This window comes from Lacerta agilis, chromosome 9, assembly GCF_009819535.1.
Source record: "Lacerta agilis isolate rLacAgi1 chromosome 9, rLacAgi1.pri, whole genome shotgun sequence".
Taxonomy (NCBI): Eukaryota; Metazoa; Chordata; class Lepidosauria; order Squamata; family Lacertidae; genus Lacerta; species Lacerta agilis.
In genome coordinates, this window is record NC_046320.1 from 73,922,008 (window position 1) to 73,936,941 (window position 14,934).

At 53.0% G+C, this 14,934-nt stretch overlaps 2 protein-coding genes across 4 annotated transcripts in view; both read right to left on the bottom strand.

Annotated features, from left to right (window-relative positions):
- SFXN5 (sideroflexin 5) overlaps window positions 1-624 on the bottom strand; it is an 82,412-nt gene extending 81,788 nt beyond the window's left edge. For 2 of the 3 annotated variants that reach the window (XM_033161144.1, XM_033161143.1), the window contains exon 1: window positions 517-624. In XM_033161144.1, coding sequence (XP_033017035.1) covers window positions 517-573 — 57 coding nt within the window. In that variant the 5' untranslated portion in view covers window positions 574-624. The remainder of the gene's footprint in view (window positions 1-516) is intronic. The other variant, XM_033161145.1, reaches the window with a different exon arrangement.
- Window positions 625-7,223: 6,599 nt separating this feature from the next.
- Window positions 7,224-14,934, bottom strand: part of RAB11FIP5 (RAB11 family interacting protein 5) — a 47,619-nt gene continuing 39,908 nt past the window's right edge. The window contains exons 4-5 of the mRNA XM_033161147.1: window positions 8,361-8,544; window positions 7,224-7,544 (exon numbers count right to left, since the gene is read on the bottom strand). Coding sequence (XP_033017038.1) covers window positions 7,329-7,544; window positions 8,361-8,544 — 400 coding nt within the window. The 3' untranslated portion in view covers window positions 7,224-7,328. The remainder of the gene's footprint in view (window positions 7,545-8,360; window positions 8,545-14,934) is intronic.

Genomic DNA, 14,934 nt, shown 5'->3' on the forward strand with positions numbered 1-14,934 from the left:
CTGACCAAGTCCGGCCTCGAGGCCCCCATTTCCTCTGGTCGCTCACAAGCTGCCTCCCTGCCCCAGTGCCGCGCACATAGAGAAACACTGCCCCTCAACCGGGAGGCTCCACTTCGCTGCCGCAGGACGAGACCCGCTTAATGCCAGACGGCCCCCACCCACCGTTTCCAGGAACGGGGTCCGCCCTTTGGCGTCGCACCTTGTGGCGGGGAGTCCCGCCGGCCGCCGCTCTCGCCAGGCGAGAGCCCAGCTGAAGCCCCGCCTCCAGCCCCGCCCCCTGGCGGCCGCACCGAGAAAGGCGAGCACCAATCAGGGGGCGGCGTTCGGAGCCAGCAAAAAAGGGCGGGAATTCAAGAGCGCGAGTGGCGTCGCCAAGGCCCAATCAGCGCCCGAGGGTAGCTGCCGAGGGGCGGGGCTTGCTGAGGCAGGCGCTTCTTCACCGGCGACCCCCCCTCCGCCCTCAGAGACACCCCCCCCCCGTTATCCTCAGTCGGTTCGCGACACGGCGGCGCCCACCTGCTCGAAGCGAGGCCTCCCCAGCTGGAAGGGCGGGAAGCCCGCGCTCTCCGCCATCCCCTCACGGCGCCACTGGGAGCCAGCGAGTCTCCTTCGCCGCTTGGCTCCGCCCCCTCCGCCCCTCCGCCCCTCACGGATGGCCAGCACCGCCTCCCATTGGACGAGGCCCACCGCAGCTCCCGCAGGGCATGCTGGGGCGTGTAGTCCTTCGCCACCGCGGCCGCCCTGCCTCAGGACGCCGGAGGAGCATGGCGGGAAATGTAGTCCCGCCTGTGGACGTCGCTCCGCCATGCGCTGCGCGGAGGGAATGGTGGGAAGTGTAGTTTCAAGGGAGGAGAGGAGCCCGGGCGAGGAAGAGGGGGCAGCGGGCTGCCTGCCGGAATCACGGGGTCCTGGAGTGGGAAGGGACCCTCAGGGGTCATCCATCCCAACCCCCTGCAATGCATTGGTGGCAGCTCCAGCATCCCCGCGGTTGGCCACCGAGCCCACCCTCTGGAATAGCAGGAAACGCGCTCGCTCCATCTCCCGTGCGCCCGATCCTCTTATTTATTTATTTAATAATCTTTTTATTTGGTTTCCATATGAAAGAGAAATAAAAATTAAAATATGCATCAAAAAGCAGTACAAAAGGAGCCACACAGGAGCGGCAAGGATCCTGATTGCTAAAAACTGGAAAAAAGAAACTGTGCCAACTTTATAAAAAAGGAATGGCAAGATTAACTCTTAAGAGTATATTGAACTGGCTAGATTAACAGGAGCAATTAAAGAGTTTCAGAAGGCATGGGGAACATGCAGAGAATACTTCACAAAACGGTTCCCTAAAATTCATACCTGGACTTGTTTCGATTAATGTCTGCAGGAGACTTTGTGGATATTTAAGTTATAATTAGAAAAATCTTAATAATTATTCATAAAGGAAACATTTTATAAGAAGTAAATAAGGAGGCCAGATACAGGATAAAGGAAGTCTTGTATTTGGTTGTTGCATTGTTGGATGTTATGCTAACTGTATGTTATGTTCATGTTTAAGGAGGGTGGGTTTGTGTATTGCGGGGGTGCGCGGTTTGTGTTATGTTGTAAATAAAATTCCAATATATATATATATATATAATATAAAAGCAGTAAAGGGAAAGGGACCCCTTACCATTAGGTCCAGTCGGGTCCGACTATGGGGTTACGGTGCTCATCTCACTTTATTGGCCGAGGGAGCCGGCGTACAGCTTCTGGGTCATGTGGCCAGCATGACCAAGCCGATTTTGGCGAACCAGAGCAGTGCACAGAAATGCTGTTTACCTTCCCGCCAGAGCGGTACCCATTTATCTACTTGCACTTTGACGTGCTTTTGAACTGCAGGGACCGAGCAACGGGAGATCACCCCATCACGGGGATTCGAACCGCCGACCTTCTGATCAGCAAGCCCTAGGCTCTGTGGTTTAACCCACAGCACCACCCATGTCCCACAAAAGCAGTACAAAATCCAAATACCGAGAATACTCTGAATCTCGCGACTCCCCCCCCCCCAACCCCTTTCATGGGTCCTTTTGGTTCTACTTTCAACCGCATGTCAACACTTCTCCAATTTTTCATCTTCCCAAGTTATCTATACATTCTGTTGCATCACAAGTGTAATTAAAATCCTGCTAATGTTTTGACCTGTTTACAACGATTTTGTATATACATTATGAACGTTTCCCACTCTTTTAAAAATTTCTTTCCCTGTTTGAAAGCCCTCGCTGCCTCCTGCGGGAAGGAGTTCCGCTGGTGAGCTCTGCGTTGCGCAGGGCCAGAGACAGCCTCGAGAGAAGCGGGGGGGGGGGAGGTGGTTTCTGCAGCGGGACTCCCCAATGTCTCCTTCCTTCCTTCCTCCGTGACCACTGGGCAAGCTGGCTGAGAGAGGCACTGATGCACTCTCCCCCATCCTCCCCTCAAAAGCGCCTTGCAAGATGCGGCTCCCTCTCCGCCCTGCGCTCCAGCTGCGTCTGTCCGGGACCCGTCCTGGGCCTGGAAAATGAGTTTTAATCTGTTGTTCGCTCCCCTGGGAGCTGCTAAGGAAAGGCGGCTAAAAAATGGAATCATAAATAATTATAACAAGCTTCTGCTGTGACGTTTCCATTGTCACTATCTGTATTTATATATTAAGGCTATAATGCTTTTCTGGTACATTTTATTTTCAAGAACAATATCAAGGTACAGGATTACAAATATGGCTTAATTGTATTTTAATCGCTGGGGTTTGTTTGTTTTTTGTTTCTGTTTTATTTGCAAACCTCCTTGAGTCTGTTTGGGGGCGAAAGGCAGGATATAAACAAATATAAAAATATTATTAATAGAAAGCACCCCAGCTCAATTTACTTACGGTTTTTAGGATGGGCGGCATTTTGTGTTTTGATGTTCCCACTTGGGGACTGCCGTGTCATGTACTGAGCTGGATCCTAGATCAATAGGATCCAGAATGCAGTAGTCTGATTGGTCCGCAGGAGCCACCCAATCCAGCTCCAGGTGGAAGTGAATCAGTGACCTGACTGGCCTGCAAGAGCAGCCAATCAGGCTCCTGGGGGAAGTGAATCCACTATATCATTGGCCTACAGGAGTAGCCCGGAATTAGCCAATCACGTGGGGCCCATTGTTTTAAATAATGTATATATAGCAGACGTTTTGGAAGATCCATTCATTGCTACTATGAGCTGAATAAAGAGCATGAAATTCACACTTGACTCAAAGTATAATTCAGCTGGAGAGAGCAAAAAGAGAGAAAAGAAGGAGCCTAGGAAAAAGTCAGCAAAGGGATTGTTCCCTTTATGGGGGGGCAGCAATAGGAGGGGAGAGGACCATGTGCTCGGATCCTGCTTGTGGGCTTACCATAATGGGCCTCTTGGTGGCCACTGTGAGACCAGGAGGCTGGGCGAAGTGGGCCATTGGCCTCACCCAGAAGCCTCACCTCATGGTCTTCTGTGGGTGCTTGCGGGTGCCTTGCTAGAGAAGGAGCTCTTTGCAGGGCCAGCCTGCCAGTCCCCCCCCCCCCCGCAAAAGCCAAGCCCTCTGGATAGCCCATGTTGGGAGGGGGTGCTACCACTGCAGGCAGGCACCCTTTGGGGAAGAGATGGGTTGGGGTTCAGTGTCAATAGGGATCTCTGCGCACCTGGGAAAACAGAGCGATTGGAGGGGGGGTCCCTGCCCTTTACCAGACAAAAGGGTGAAGCAGGCTGGGTGGGGGCGCTGGGTTCGGCCGATGCCCAGGCGTGTTCAGGCATCCCAGATCCGAGCACCTGCTTCTCTCGCAGGTCCCCCCTTGATCTTGACCACCTGCTCCCATTGTTCAGCTGCGATTTGGCCTGTCAATTCTTCAACTTTGGGCAGAAAGAGAGGGGTTTGTTCCTCCTTCTCAGCCCTTCATCCCCCTGGATTAGCTGCAGCCCAACGGGGCACCTGCCAAAAGCCATCACGGTGGGAACCTCCCCCCGCCTGCACAAATCCAGCTGGGAAGAATTAGGCGACCTGTCACACAGAGACACGCCAATCATGGGGGGGGGGGGCTGCTTCCTGTTGGGACAAGCGAGGAGCAGGATGGAAGGTATCTCCCCCCCCCATTCTGCAAAGACAACAGCAGAGGCTGGGCCTGGCCTGTCCCCTCCTCACTCTGCCACCCCTCCAAGGTGTGGGGTAGAACCCATGGCATCTCTAGCTTAAAAACCTCTTTTCAAGCCATCCCTGCCTCCTGTGGCAGGGAGTTCCGTGGTTTAACTCTTGTGCTGCGTAATTTCTTTTTTAGCTGTCTTGAAGCTTCCAACATTCCGCTCCGTTGCATGTCTGAAGAGTTCTAGCGTTACAATTTTGGGGCTCCCCATTTACGTGTGGGGCTTATGAGGCTATTAATAATAATTTAATAATATATTATTTGTACCCCGCCCATCCGGCTGGGTCTCCCCAGCCACTCCCATTGCAAACTTTGAATTTTGGGCATGGGAATAAAAAGGCACGCCAGGGATTTCTAAGCAACAAATTCAACCGTTTTATTTTATTTTTCCTTTAAAGTGCTTAAAACAGAACAAGCTTTTTTTTTCTCTCTTTTTAAACGAACACCACCCATTGAGACTCTTAATACAAGTGAGCACCTCAGCATGAACCCCACGACTGGGAGTAAAATTCACCCGTAGGGTGGGATGGAGGGGGGGGCAGGGGTGCTCCCAAACTTGCTCAAAGGGAAGGAAGACGTGAACTAACACTGCTTTCCTTGGGACTTGGGTTTCCTTGGCACAGGCCAGTGGCCCCCTGGGCCAGGAGAGAAGCCCAAACGAACAATTAAACGAAACCAACCGGCCCCACGCAGAACACGGCAAGGAAACTCGGCCTGGAGGCAGAACCCCCAGGAAATACTGAACGGTACGTTTCTCCTTTCCCAACCTGGTGCCCGCCAAAAGCCTTAGGGGAGCCGCAGCCCGCGACTTCTGAAGGGCACCGGATGGGAGAAACCTGACGTGGGTCGTGAGGCTTATTTGGCAGAACGTGAGAAAAGTGGAGGCAAACTGTTGGGTGTCTTCACACCCTCGAAAGTGAAGACCCTGCAAATCCAGAAATATTCCCCCGCCCTCTCTAAACACGCAGATCCTTCCCAACAACTACCATCTTGGGATGGGGGCAGCCGGCTCTCCTCCCCCTTTTAAAGCTTCCAGACAAAGATGGGGGGACCAGCAACACCTCCGGCAGCACCCCAATTCCTGGAGGGTGGCAAGGAGCAAGGCAGCTGCGCATTTTTGGCACCGGGATCCGGGGATCTAGGAGTCGATGGGCGAACCTTGCAGCCCCAGCTCCCTGGGGAGAGAAAGGAGGCTGCGCAGCTCGAAGGTCGCGGGGGGGGGGGGAGGCAGGAGACCTCAGGGGCCAGAGCGCAGCAGCAGCAACGGCCTTCCTGCAGCGAGGCGGCAGACAACCAAGAGGCAGGCAGGAGTTTGGCTTGCCCCTCTCCTGCACAGGCAAACTGAGAATGCCCTGGCTCAGCCCTCCTCATGGGTCCCTGGCGCTCCCTCCTCCTTGCCCAAAGACTCCTCTCCGAGCCATGCCAACGCCAGAAGGGCCTGCAGCCTTTCTGCTGGGCATCACCTGCGGAGAATGCAGGTGAACACCAGCGGGCAGGTGAACAAAGGGGCAACGCAAATGCCGGCCAGAGCAGCCTAACGGGGAGGGAGGGAGGCTGGGGCTGGCGGGCGAGGTGACCGGGAGGCTGTAGGTGGGGGGGGCAAGGGGGAAAGCCCCCCCTGCAGTCATTGCAGAGGGGTGGGGAGAGAAGAGGGATATAGCACTCCCAGGGTGGGCTGGTCCACACTCACAACCCTGGGAGAAGCAGGCATGACTCTCTGCGGCCTCCCAGCCCCTTTCTGGACCAGGAAAGGAGGTCAAGCTGAGGCCACCAGGTGACCGGTAGCCAGGGCTACGGGGCAGAAAAACCCACAGCCCACCGTTAAGGGCAGAGAGACTCCTGGGGCGCAAGGGATAGAACCAAGGGCTGGAGCTGCCGCCTCCTTGGTCCTTTTCCTGATAGGATCCCTGCTTCCCCGAAGGCATCGCCATTCCCCAAAGTGCCAGGTGTGTGTTGGGGGGGGAGGGGGAGTGCAGGCTGCGCAGGTCTCCTTCTGGGGCAGGAAAGGGGCAGGGCACCCCATGGCAAAGCAGAGACATTGCAAGACCCGAGGGCACCCCCAGGTCTGAGGGGGGGACCCAGAGCAGGAAGCCAGGAACCGAACACTTTGGGTCCAGTGCCATTTGGTCCCCCGCTAAGGAGCAGGGTTCTCCTTCCTCTGGGCACCCAGAGACTTTCGCCCAGGACTTCTGGCGAGGATGCCAAGCTCTCCTGCCCTGCCTGAGGACCGTTTCCTTGGTCTGCAGCGCAGGAATCACCACAAACTACGCAGCGCACGAGCCTGGAGATGCTTCGGCGCATTTGCCCTCCCCGTGAAAGAAAAGGCACACTGTTTCTGTTCTGGTTATCGCAGCAGGTGGGGGGGGGGGGTGCAAAAAGGACGAGATGCCACTGCGGTGCCCTCCTGCCAAGTCCCTGCTGCCACGCCAAGCAGAGAAAGAGAAGGAAAAGGACAGGCAGGCAGAGGCAGAGGCTGGCTGCAACATATTCCAGCATGCAATGAAAACAGGGCCAGGCGCTGGGCCAGGACAGCGCCCCAAGTCCAAGGCAGCCCCGGCTCTTGCCCCCAGGGCAGTTGCAGGGAGCAGAGCTGCAACGGGGGCAGGTGAACCTGGCGAGGTGTTGAGTGGTTGGCGCAGGTTCGGCGATGCTAGTCCTCAAGGAGCACAGTGGTGGGGTCCGCACGCCGGGGCCGAGGAAGGGAGTCGTGCCCTCGGCCCACCAGGAGGTCTTTATTGCACAATCCATCTCCCTGGTTTCGCAGTCCATCCTTCGGCCACGTCGGCTGACTCCCCCCGGGCTGCTCTCCCTCCACCCCCCCTTCCAAGGAACATCCACCACCACCACAGACAGGGAGCCAACAGCCAGCTGGAGTCACCAACCGGGGGGACGGGGGGGGGGGAGATCCAAGCCCTGGGTGTAGCTGCAGGTGCTGCGATGGACTGAGAAGCTTGCAGGACGGGAGGCAGTCGTCTCCCCAGAGCGGCGTCTCGCTCAAAACCGGCTGCGTCACACAAACACCCGCGGCCCAGAGGGTCAGGAAGCGGGGGGGGGGGGGGGCCTTTCCGCAGGGCCTCTCCTTCCAGGGGGGCCTTGAGCCAGGAGAGCGGGCCGCGGGGCAAGAACTCAAAAGTGGGGAGGGCAGAGGCGTGGCGGGTGGACAGGGGGGTGGGGGGCGTTACTTGGCTGCCTTGGGCTCCCCTCCCAGGGGGATCTGCAGCAGCCTGGGAGATTGCTCCATGATGCGCACCAGGAGGAGGTCGATGTAGTTCTCCAGCTCGCGGACCTGATCCTGCTTCTGGCTCAGCTCCGCCTCTCGCTTCAGCAGCAGCTGGATCAGCTCGTCGTGCGTCAGGTGGTAATACTTGGCAGACGGATCCAGCGCGGAAGAGTCCTGGGGGGGGGGACAGAGGGGGGGCCTGTGGTCAGCGGAGAAGCAAGACCTTTCTCTCCATCAGGACAAGGACCCACAACAACAACAACAACGCTTCACAGGGGGCAGAAAAAGCCACAAATTTAGGAACACCAGGAGAGGCTGTTGGATCAGGCCAAAGGGGCCCCTTTCAGACCCCCACCCCCAGGAAGGCCAAGCCAGGCTGCTCTGCCTCCAGCTGTGCACTCTGGTAGGGCACCAGGAGGTGGCCAAGGGGCTTCCAGGAACTGCGCCTGGGAAAGGCGAGCGCTATGGGATCTGTCGGAGCAGGGCCTTCTTTCGAGGCAGAGAAAGCGGAGGCAGGAAAGCCCCAATGGCGGAGGGAAATCCCAAGGGGGCACAAAAATAATCCACCGGCCCAAAAGGACAGATGCAGGGAAGTCCCTTCTTCCCGCGGCACAGGGTTAAACTGTGGAACTCCCTGCCACAGGAGGCAACCTAGGTGGCTGGAGAAGAGGACTGGGCCGATCCACGGAGGAGCAGAGCATCAGGGGCTCCTATCCACGTGGGCTATGCTCTGCGTCCACGGTTTCTGAATCCCAGGAGGGGAGGGGGCTCTTGTGCTGGAACCTTGCTTCTGGGTCTCCCATGGGGTGGCCCCTGTGCGAACAGGGTGCTGGGCTGGGTGGGCCCCCTTAGGCCCGCTCCTGCACCTTCAAATTAAAGGTTCTTCTTCAAGGACACTGGAAGCCCCACCCCAGGAAAGAACCCCCACCTCTGTCCCCCTTGGGGTCTTTTCTCCCGCCCCGCTCCACCCTCACATCCATCCCCTTTTACCCTTTTGGGCTCCGGTTTCTCCAGCTGGGAGGTGGGTGCTCCCCCCGCAGTGACGCTGCCCGGCTCGCGCTCCTGGCCACCGCTCTGGACAGGGGTCAGGCTGCCCGCTGGACTCTGCTTCTCCTTCTCGTCCTGAGGGGTCTTTGGCCCCGGAGAGCTGCTGATGGGCTTCACGGGGTGGGGGCTGCAAGAAAAGAAGGGGCAGGCTCACCTCCCGGCCAGGAGAGAACAGCGTCTCCCCCTCCCCAAGGGATCCGCACAGCAAGAGCCCCCCCCAAAACACACACACACACACACACACACACACACACACACACCCAAAAGCCACTGGGGGGGAACTCCTAGGAGATAGAAGCAATGAAAATGTCAAAGGGAAAGGGAAGAGGAAGAGGAAGAGGAAGGAAGGAAACCGTGGTTCTTCCTTGTCCAGCCACCCCTCCTCCCAACCCCCTCCTTCATCTTTGTTTGGTCCCCTGAAGGAAACTTGCACAAATTCCTTGTAAAGACAGGAATACAAAGCCCCCTTTCCAAGCAAACCTGACCCCCACCCACAGCCAAAATCCTCTGCACTCCCCCCCCCCAAAAACCCTTTAGCCAGCTCTGCAAGACGGCCACCCTCCTTTTTTAGGAAGCCCCCTCACCGCAGCCCCCACAGCAATTCCGTTCAGGGCCTGTGGGATAGCTCAGCTGGTAGAGCGCTAAACTTCTAACCTCAGGGTTGAGGGTTCGAGTCCCACACTGGGCAAAAGATTCCTGCGCTGCGGGGGGTTGGACTGGGCCACCCCCGCGGTCCCTTCCGCTTCCACGGTTCTGTGCTTCGAAGAGAGCTGCCGGCTTGCCTTTGCCTCCTCTGGTCCCCCTGAGGGTGGGTGACGGACCCCTCCTCCACAGGCCGCCCCCATAAGCTTCCCCCTCCAGCAGCCAGCTGTTTCCCCACAACCGCAAGGGACCCACCCTGAGCTTCGCTGGCAAACCCAAGGAGGCAACTCCCTCCACCCCCCACCCACCCCAAATAAGAAGATCCCAAGGCAGAGGCATGAACAGGGAGTGCAAAAAACAACAAAGGCATATTGGAAAATGATTTCTAATGAGTTGGAAAAAATGTTTAAAACAACTTTTGTAAAAAAAAAAAAAAAACACAAAAAACAACCCTGAAGCTTTTTTATTAGGAATTTTAGGTACAGAAATACCTAAGGAGTATCTTATGTATGCTACAGCAGCTGTGCAGATGCTACTTGCCCAAAGATGGGAGGAGGGCAATTTATAAAAGAAGAATGGCTGATAAAGATGATGGGCTACGCCGAATTGGCGAGAAGGACTGGGAAGGTCAGAGATCAAGAGGACGGTCTTAATTAAATAAAGAATGGGGAAATTTTATAAGTTACCAGTACTTGAAATAACATTGCAAACAACTGAAAACGTTGGCAGGATTTCAAAAACACTTGCAGTGAAGAAAGAATTATGATAAAAACTGAGATTTAAGAAAATATGGCGAACATTGTAAGATTAAGTTTGAAAAGAATATCTGGGGAAACCGCGGAGGGAATCCGGGGATTCCAAGAATCCTATTTGCAAAGTGATTAAGATTTGTGTATGATGATAAATGTTAAAAGCAAAAATGAATTTTAAAAAATTGTTTTAAAAAACAGAGAGCAGAGAAGCTGTGGCCTCATTACAGCTAAAAGCAGGTAAACCAGGGTGGATAAAAAGCAATGATTATTTATTTTAAAAAATAATTTTAAAAATTGAATTTTTTAATAATTTAAATCTATTTTTTTGATTTAAATCAGATTTTTAAAACAAAACGCTTTTGGAGGAAAAATCTTTCTAAAGATAGTTTTCTATTTAAGCTACATTATAATCCAAATGCTATTCATCAGGAAATAAGGATTTGTTTTAAGTTTTTAATGTGTGCTAAAACTCAGTCTAAGTTTAAAAAAAAAAACCCAAAAACTTTAACCACATCAGTTAACAAACATGGATACATCTTCTATAATGTTATTGCTTTAGTTAAACAAATTGCTTGAATTGTTGTTAAGGAAATGATTGTTTTTCTCCTTCCAATAAAGTATAGCAGAAAAGTTGCCCAAATATAAACAGTTAACTTATCAAACCTCGCAATAATTTCGTAATTATCTGTCTAGGTATTTCTGAGAATATAACCAAATCAGTAATATTTGATATACCGGTAAGTGTAAAAACGACTCTGAAAAATTATTATTCCAACAATGTAACCTTCATCTGGTTGTATATATTAAGATTATACCAACAAGAAGAATGAGTCTTTCTGTAATATATATATATATATATATATATATATATATATATATATATATATGTAAAGTCTTACTGACTAGTGACTTAAAAATCATGATTTAAATTGATTTAATCAAATCCACCCTGAGGTAAACCCAGGCTGGACGAGACGCTTCATCAGATGGAGCCAGGGTGCGGGTGCCCATGGGGACGGGCACAGAGGGCAGCCCAGGAGGACCTCCTGACACACTGCCCAGTCCTCCTGCAGGCCGGGGAGGGCCCAACACCGTTTAACGTCATCCCCGGAGGAGCACTCCATTGTTTCTCACGACTGATGGATGCCGGCAACAAATCAATGTCGCCCGCCTTCGTCTCTGAGAGCACCTGCAGGAGATCACCAAGGGATCTGCAGGGATCACCAAGATCACCTGCAGGAGCGTAGCTGGTCGTTCCCCAAGTTGGCAAGGCTCCACTGACAACAGCAAGTAAACTAAGCCTTTCGTGTCACTGACCCAGTCCTTCGGAACTCTCTGCCACCGGAGATTCAGCAGGCGCCTTCTGGGCCAACTTTTAAACGCCTGCCACAAACGTTTCTACGTTGCGAGGCCTGTGCAGGCAATCAAGAGTGCATCTTTCCACAACGGTTAACTGGTACCTGCTTTTAGCTTTTTTGTATGGTTTTTACTGCATGGTTTTATGTACTGTTGTTGCAAATGAAATATTTTTATAAGTAGATCAATGCACCCATGAGGCTGCAAAGGGCGGTTTAGAGAGGAGGAACCCCAGGACGCTCCCCGACACGGGCTGCTGACTCTCTTGTCAACAGCAGCTGCACGTCTGTTCCCTGCGCTGCAATTTGCAAGGCTCTCTGCGCTGGAGCTCCTTGCATTTCTGACCCCATGCCAGGCCCACCTGCTAATTACACACAAGGGCCTTGGCAAATGCCAGCTCAGGTCTCTCTCTCTCTCTCGCCTTCCCTCGCATGCATCCTGGGGCCTGAGCATTCCTCCTTCAGAAGCACAGGCTGCCCCCCCCCTTCCAGGTGATGGCTTCACCTTCAGCGCCACAACCTGCCGGCTGCCCCTCCCTGGGCAGAGGAAACACCCACAAGAGCCAAAGGACTCTGGGACCTGTAGTTCTTGGGAGGGGGGGGCGAGCACAGGCCAGAGGCTAAGCCTGGCGCAAAGCAGCTATCGCATGGGTCCACCTAGCGCAACATGGAATCACAGAGTTGTAGAGTTGGAAGGGGCCCCAGGGGTCATCTAGCCTGACCCCCTGCAACGCAGGAAGGATCTGCTATGTACGGCTGTCAGTGACTTCCCAGGACACCAAGCGGAGGAGAGCTTCTCTTCCCCTGGAACTGGGCGGCCCACACAGCCATCGAGAAGCAAACGGGCTCTCCTCTCCCCCCCCTCTCAGACCCGGAGTTTCACGGAGCTGTAGAGTGGGAAGGGGCCCCCAAAGGCCATCCAGCCCAACCTCCTGCAACGCGGGAATCGAAACTGAAGCATCCCTGGCAAATGACCGGTCCCGAACAAGCTCCCTGGTGCTGCGAAGACCTGAGGACCGTGGATGTGGTGCCACCTGTACAAGGAGCTGGTGGGTCGCTCCAGCCTCTTGTCCTCACTGTGGCCAACCAGACGCCCCAAAGGGAAGCAAGCAAGGGAAACCCTCTCCCCTCCTGCGGTTTCCCCCAACGGGTGCCCAGAAGCACTTCTGCCTCCGACTGTGCACAGCCAGCACAGGCAAGGAGCCACCAAGAGCCCTCTTCTCCGTGAACCAGCACCATCCAGTGCAATCTACAACTGAGCCTGAACACCATTTCCCTGCAGGGCAGGCCCAGCCCTCCCCCAGAAATGTGCTGGCATGCACCCCTGCCCCTGCCCCATCTGTCCTGCACACCACCACCTTGGCACCACTCCACCTGGATCTACTGATTTATTTATTGACAGGCGAATATTGTCTTGCTGGCTCCTTACTTTCAGAGACTTCTGTGTGACGTATCCTATATGCAAGAGTGTAGATTTGGGTCTCGTATTATGTTATGTTTGTTGCGTTTAAAGAATTAGTGCCTTTTCTATTTATTGGTCTACGTGTTGCCGTTCATTGTTGCTGATCTACTGTTTGCAACACAGGGGTTAATTGTTTGCCAAACAAGGGAGGAGAAGGTGCAAGAAGACTGGAAGAAATTTAAAGAATATTTGAAACGACGCGAAAAGTTAGATATCTGAAATTGAAATCAGTGGAAATTATAGGCGATAGCATTTAAGTGTTAGTTTAAAATACAATATAAGAAGATAGAATTGCGATTTTTTTTCTATTTTTTGTATTTCTGTTAAGAATAAGGTGATAGATATAAAATGACAGATAAGGATTAAGATTAGTGGTAAAAGAAGAGTTAAAGTGGTTACAAAGTCACTACAGTATATTTGAAATGAATGCAGAAGAGAGGGCGTGAGGAAGTCCCCCAAGTAAGATTATAAACAAGACTAAAATAGTAAAATAGGTGTTTGAATGTAAGGTTTGTTTGTTTGTTTTTTGTTGTTTTAATTGTGTTTTTATGTATTGTATTAGTTTTTTGTTTTGTATCTTGCAGTTTGTATTTTGTATGTATTTTTTTTTTGTATTTTGTTTAAATTACAATAAATTCCTTTTTTAAAAATAATAATAGTTTGCCAAACGAAATCTAGACAGAGGCTCCCTGGCAAGAAGCTTGTGTGTCAGGGACTCCAGAAGGGTTTTCCGGCAGGAGGCGCTCTTTACTCTGTGCCGATGGCGGGGACCCCCCCCCCCCCGCATTCTCACTCTGCAACTTTGAAAGGCAGCCCCACAAGGCGGCTGCAGGCCCCCACCTCCAACAAGTCCAGACCAACGGTGGGGAGAGTCTTAAAAGGAGGAGCCCAGACCCCGACCTTAAACTGCTCAGGGGTCTCCCCCAGCCAATGCAGCAGGTTTTTTTTGGGGGGGGGGTTATTCCGGGGACCCTCACAGAGATCTCTGCAGCAACAGCACCACCTGCTGGCAATGGAGGCAAGCACCTCGGCAAACTTCACCGCGGTTCTAAAGACCCGAGAAATTCTAATAAAGCCGGTTTTTGCGCTGCTATTTTTAGCCCTGTGTTTGGACACGGGTGGAAAACGTACACGAGGGGGGGGGACACATTGCAGGCTGGAATCTAAAGCTATGAGCCGCTTCTCAACTCTGCCTCTTTTGTGGGATGAAAACAACTCCACCTCCCTCACCGTTGCTCCCTGTGAGGAAGGACTTTGCTGCATTAATGGCTCCAAGCCATGGGTAGGCAAACTAAGGCCTGGGGGCTGGATCTGGCCCAATCGCCTCCTAAATGCGGCTCACGGACGGTCCAGGAATCAGCATGTTTTTACATGAGTAGAATGTGTGCTTTTATTTTAAATGCATATCTGGGTTATTTCTGGGGCATAGGAATTCATTTATTCCCCCCCCCCCAAAAAATATAGTCCAGCCCCCCACAAGGTCTGATGGACAGTGGACCGGTCCCCTGCTGAAAAAGTTTGCTGACCCCTGCTCCAAGCAGAAGCCATTAGGAAGACAAAGGTAAAGGTAAAGGGACCCCTGACCATTAGGTCCAGTCGCGGATGGCTCTGGGGTTGTGGCACTCATCTCACTTTACTGGCCGAGGGAGCCGGCGTACAGCTTCCAGGTCATGTGGCCAGCATGACTAAGCCACTTCTGGCGAACCAGAGCAGCGCACGGAAACGCTGTTTACCTTCCCGCCGGAGTGGTACCTATTTATCTATTTGCACTTCATGCTTTTGAACTGCTAGGTGGGCAGGAGCAGGGACCACCTTCTGATCGGCAAGCCCTAGGCTCTGTGGTTTAACCCACAGCGCCACCCGTGTCCCTAGGAAGACAAAAGGATCAGACCAAAGGCTTTCCTAGCCCTGCATCCTGAAACAACATACAGCCCTCGACTAGCAGCATCTCTGGTGGATTATTTCAACACCTTGAATATGACTCAGCTGCCTTCGGAAACCAAAAGTTAGCCAGCGTCAGCCGCTGCATTTTGCACCAAGTAGACCCAGACGTGTCGCATGTAACTGGCCAGCCTGTGAAAAGCTATACACTGACCTCCAGACACTTCCGTGTTCCTGGCTGGGAGGATTACCCAGAAGAGGTCTGAAAAACACTTTGGACCACTAAAACGCCAAGTATTCTTTTTCTGCACATCTTTCCCAAAAATGTTTTGTTCAACTGCAAATGCACCTGTCCGTCCCCCACACACACACTTCCCAAAAGTGTGACATCTCTGGAATGTGGAGGCACACCCCAAAAGGGCACA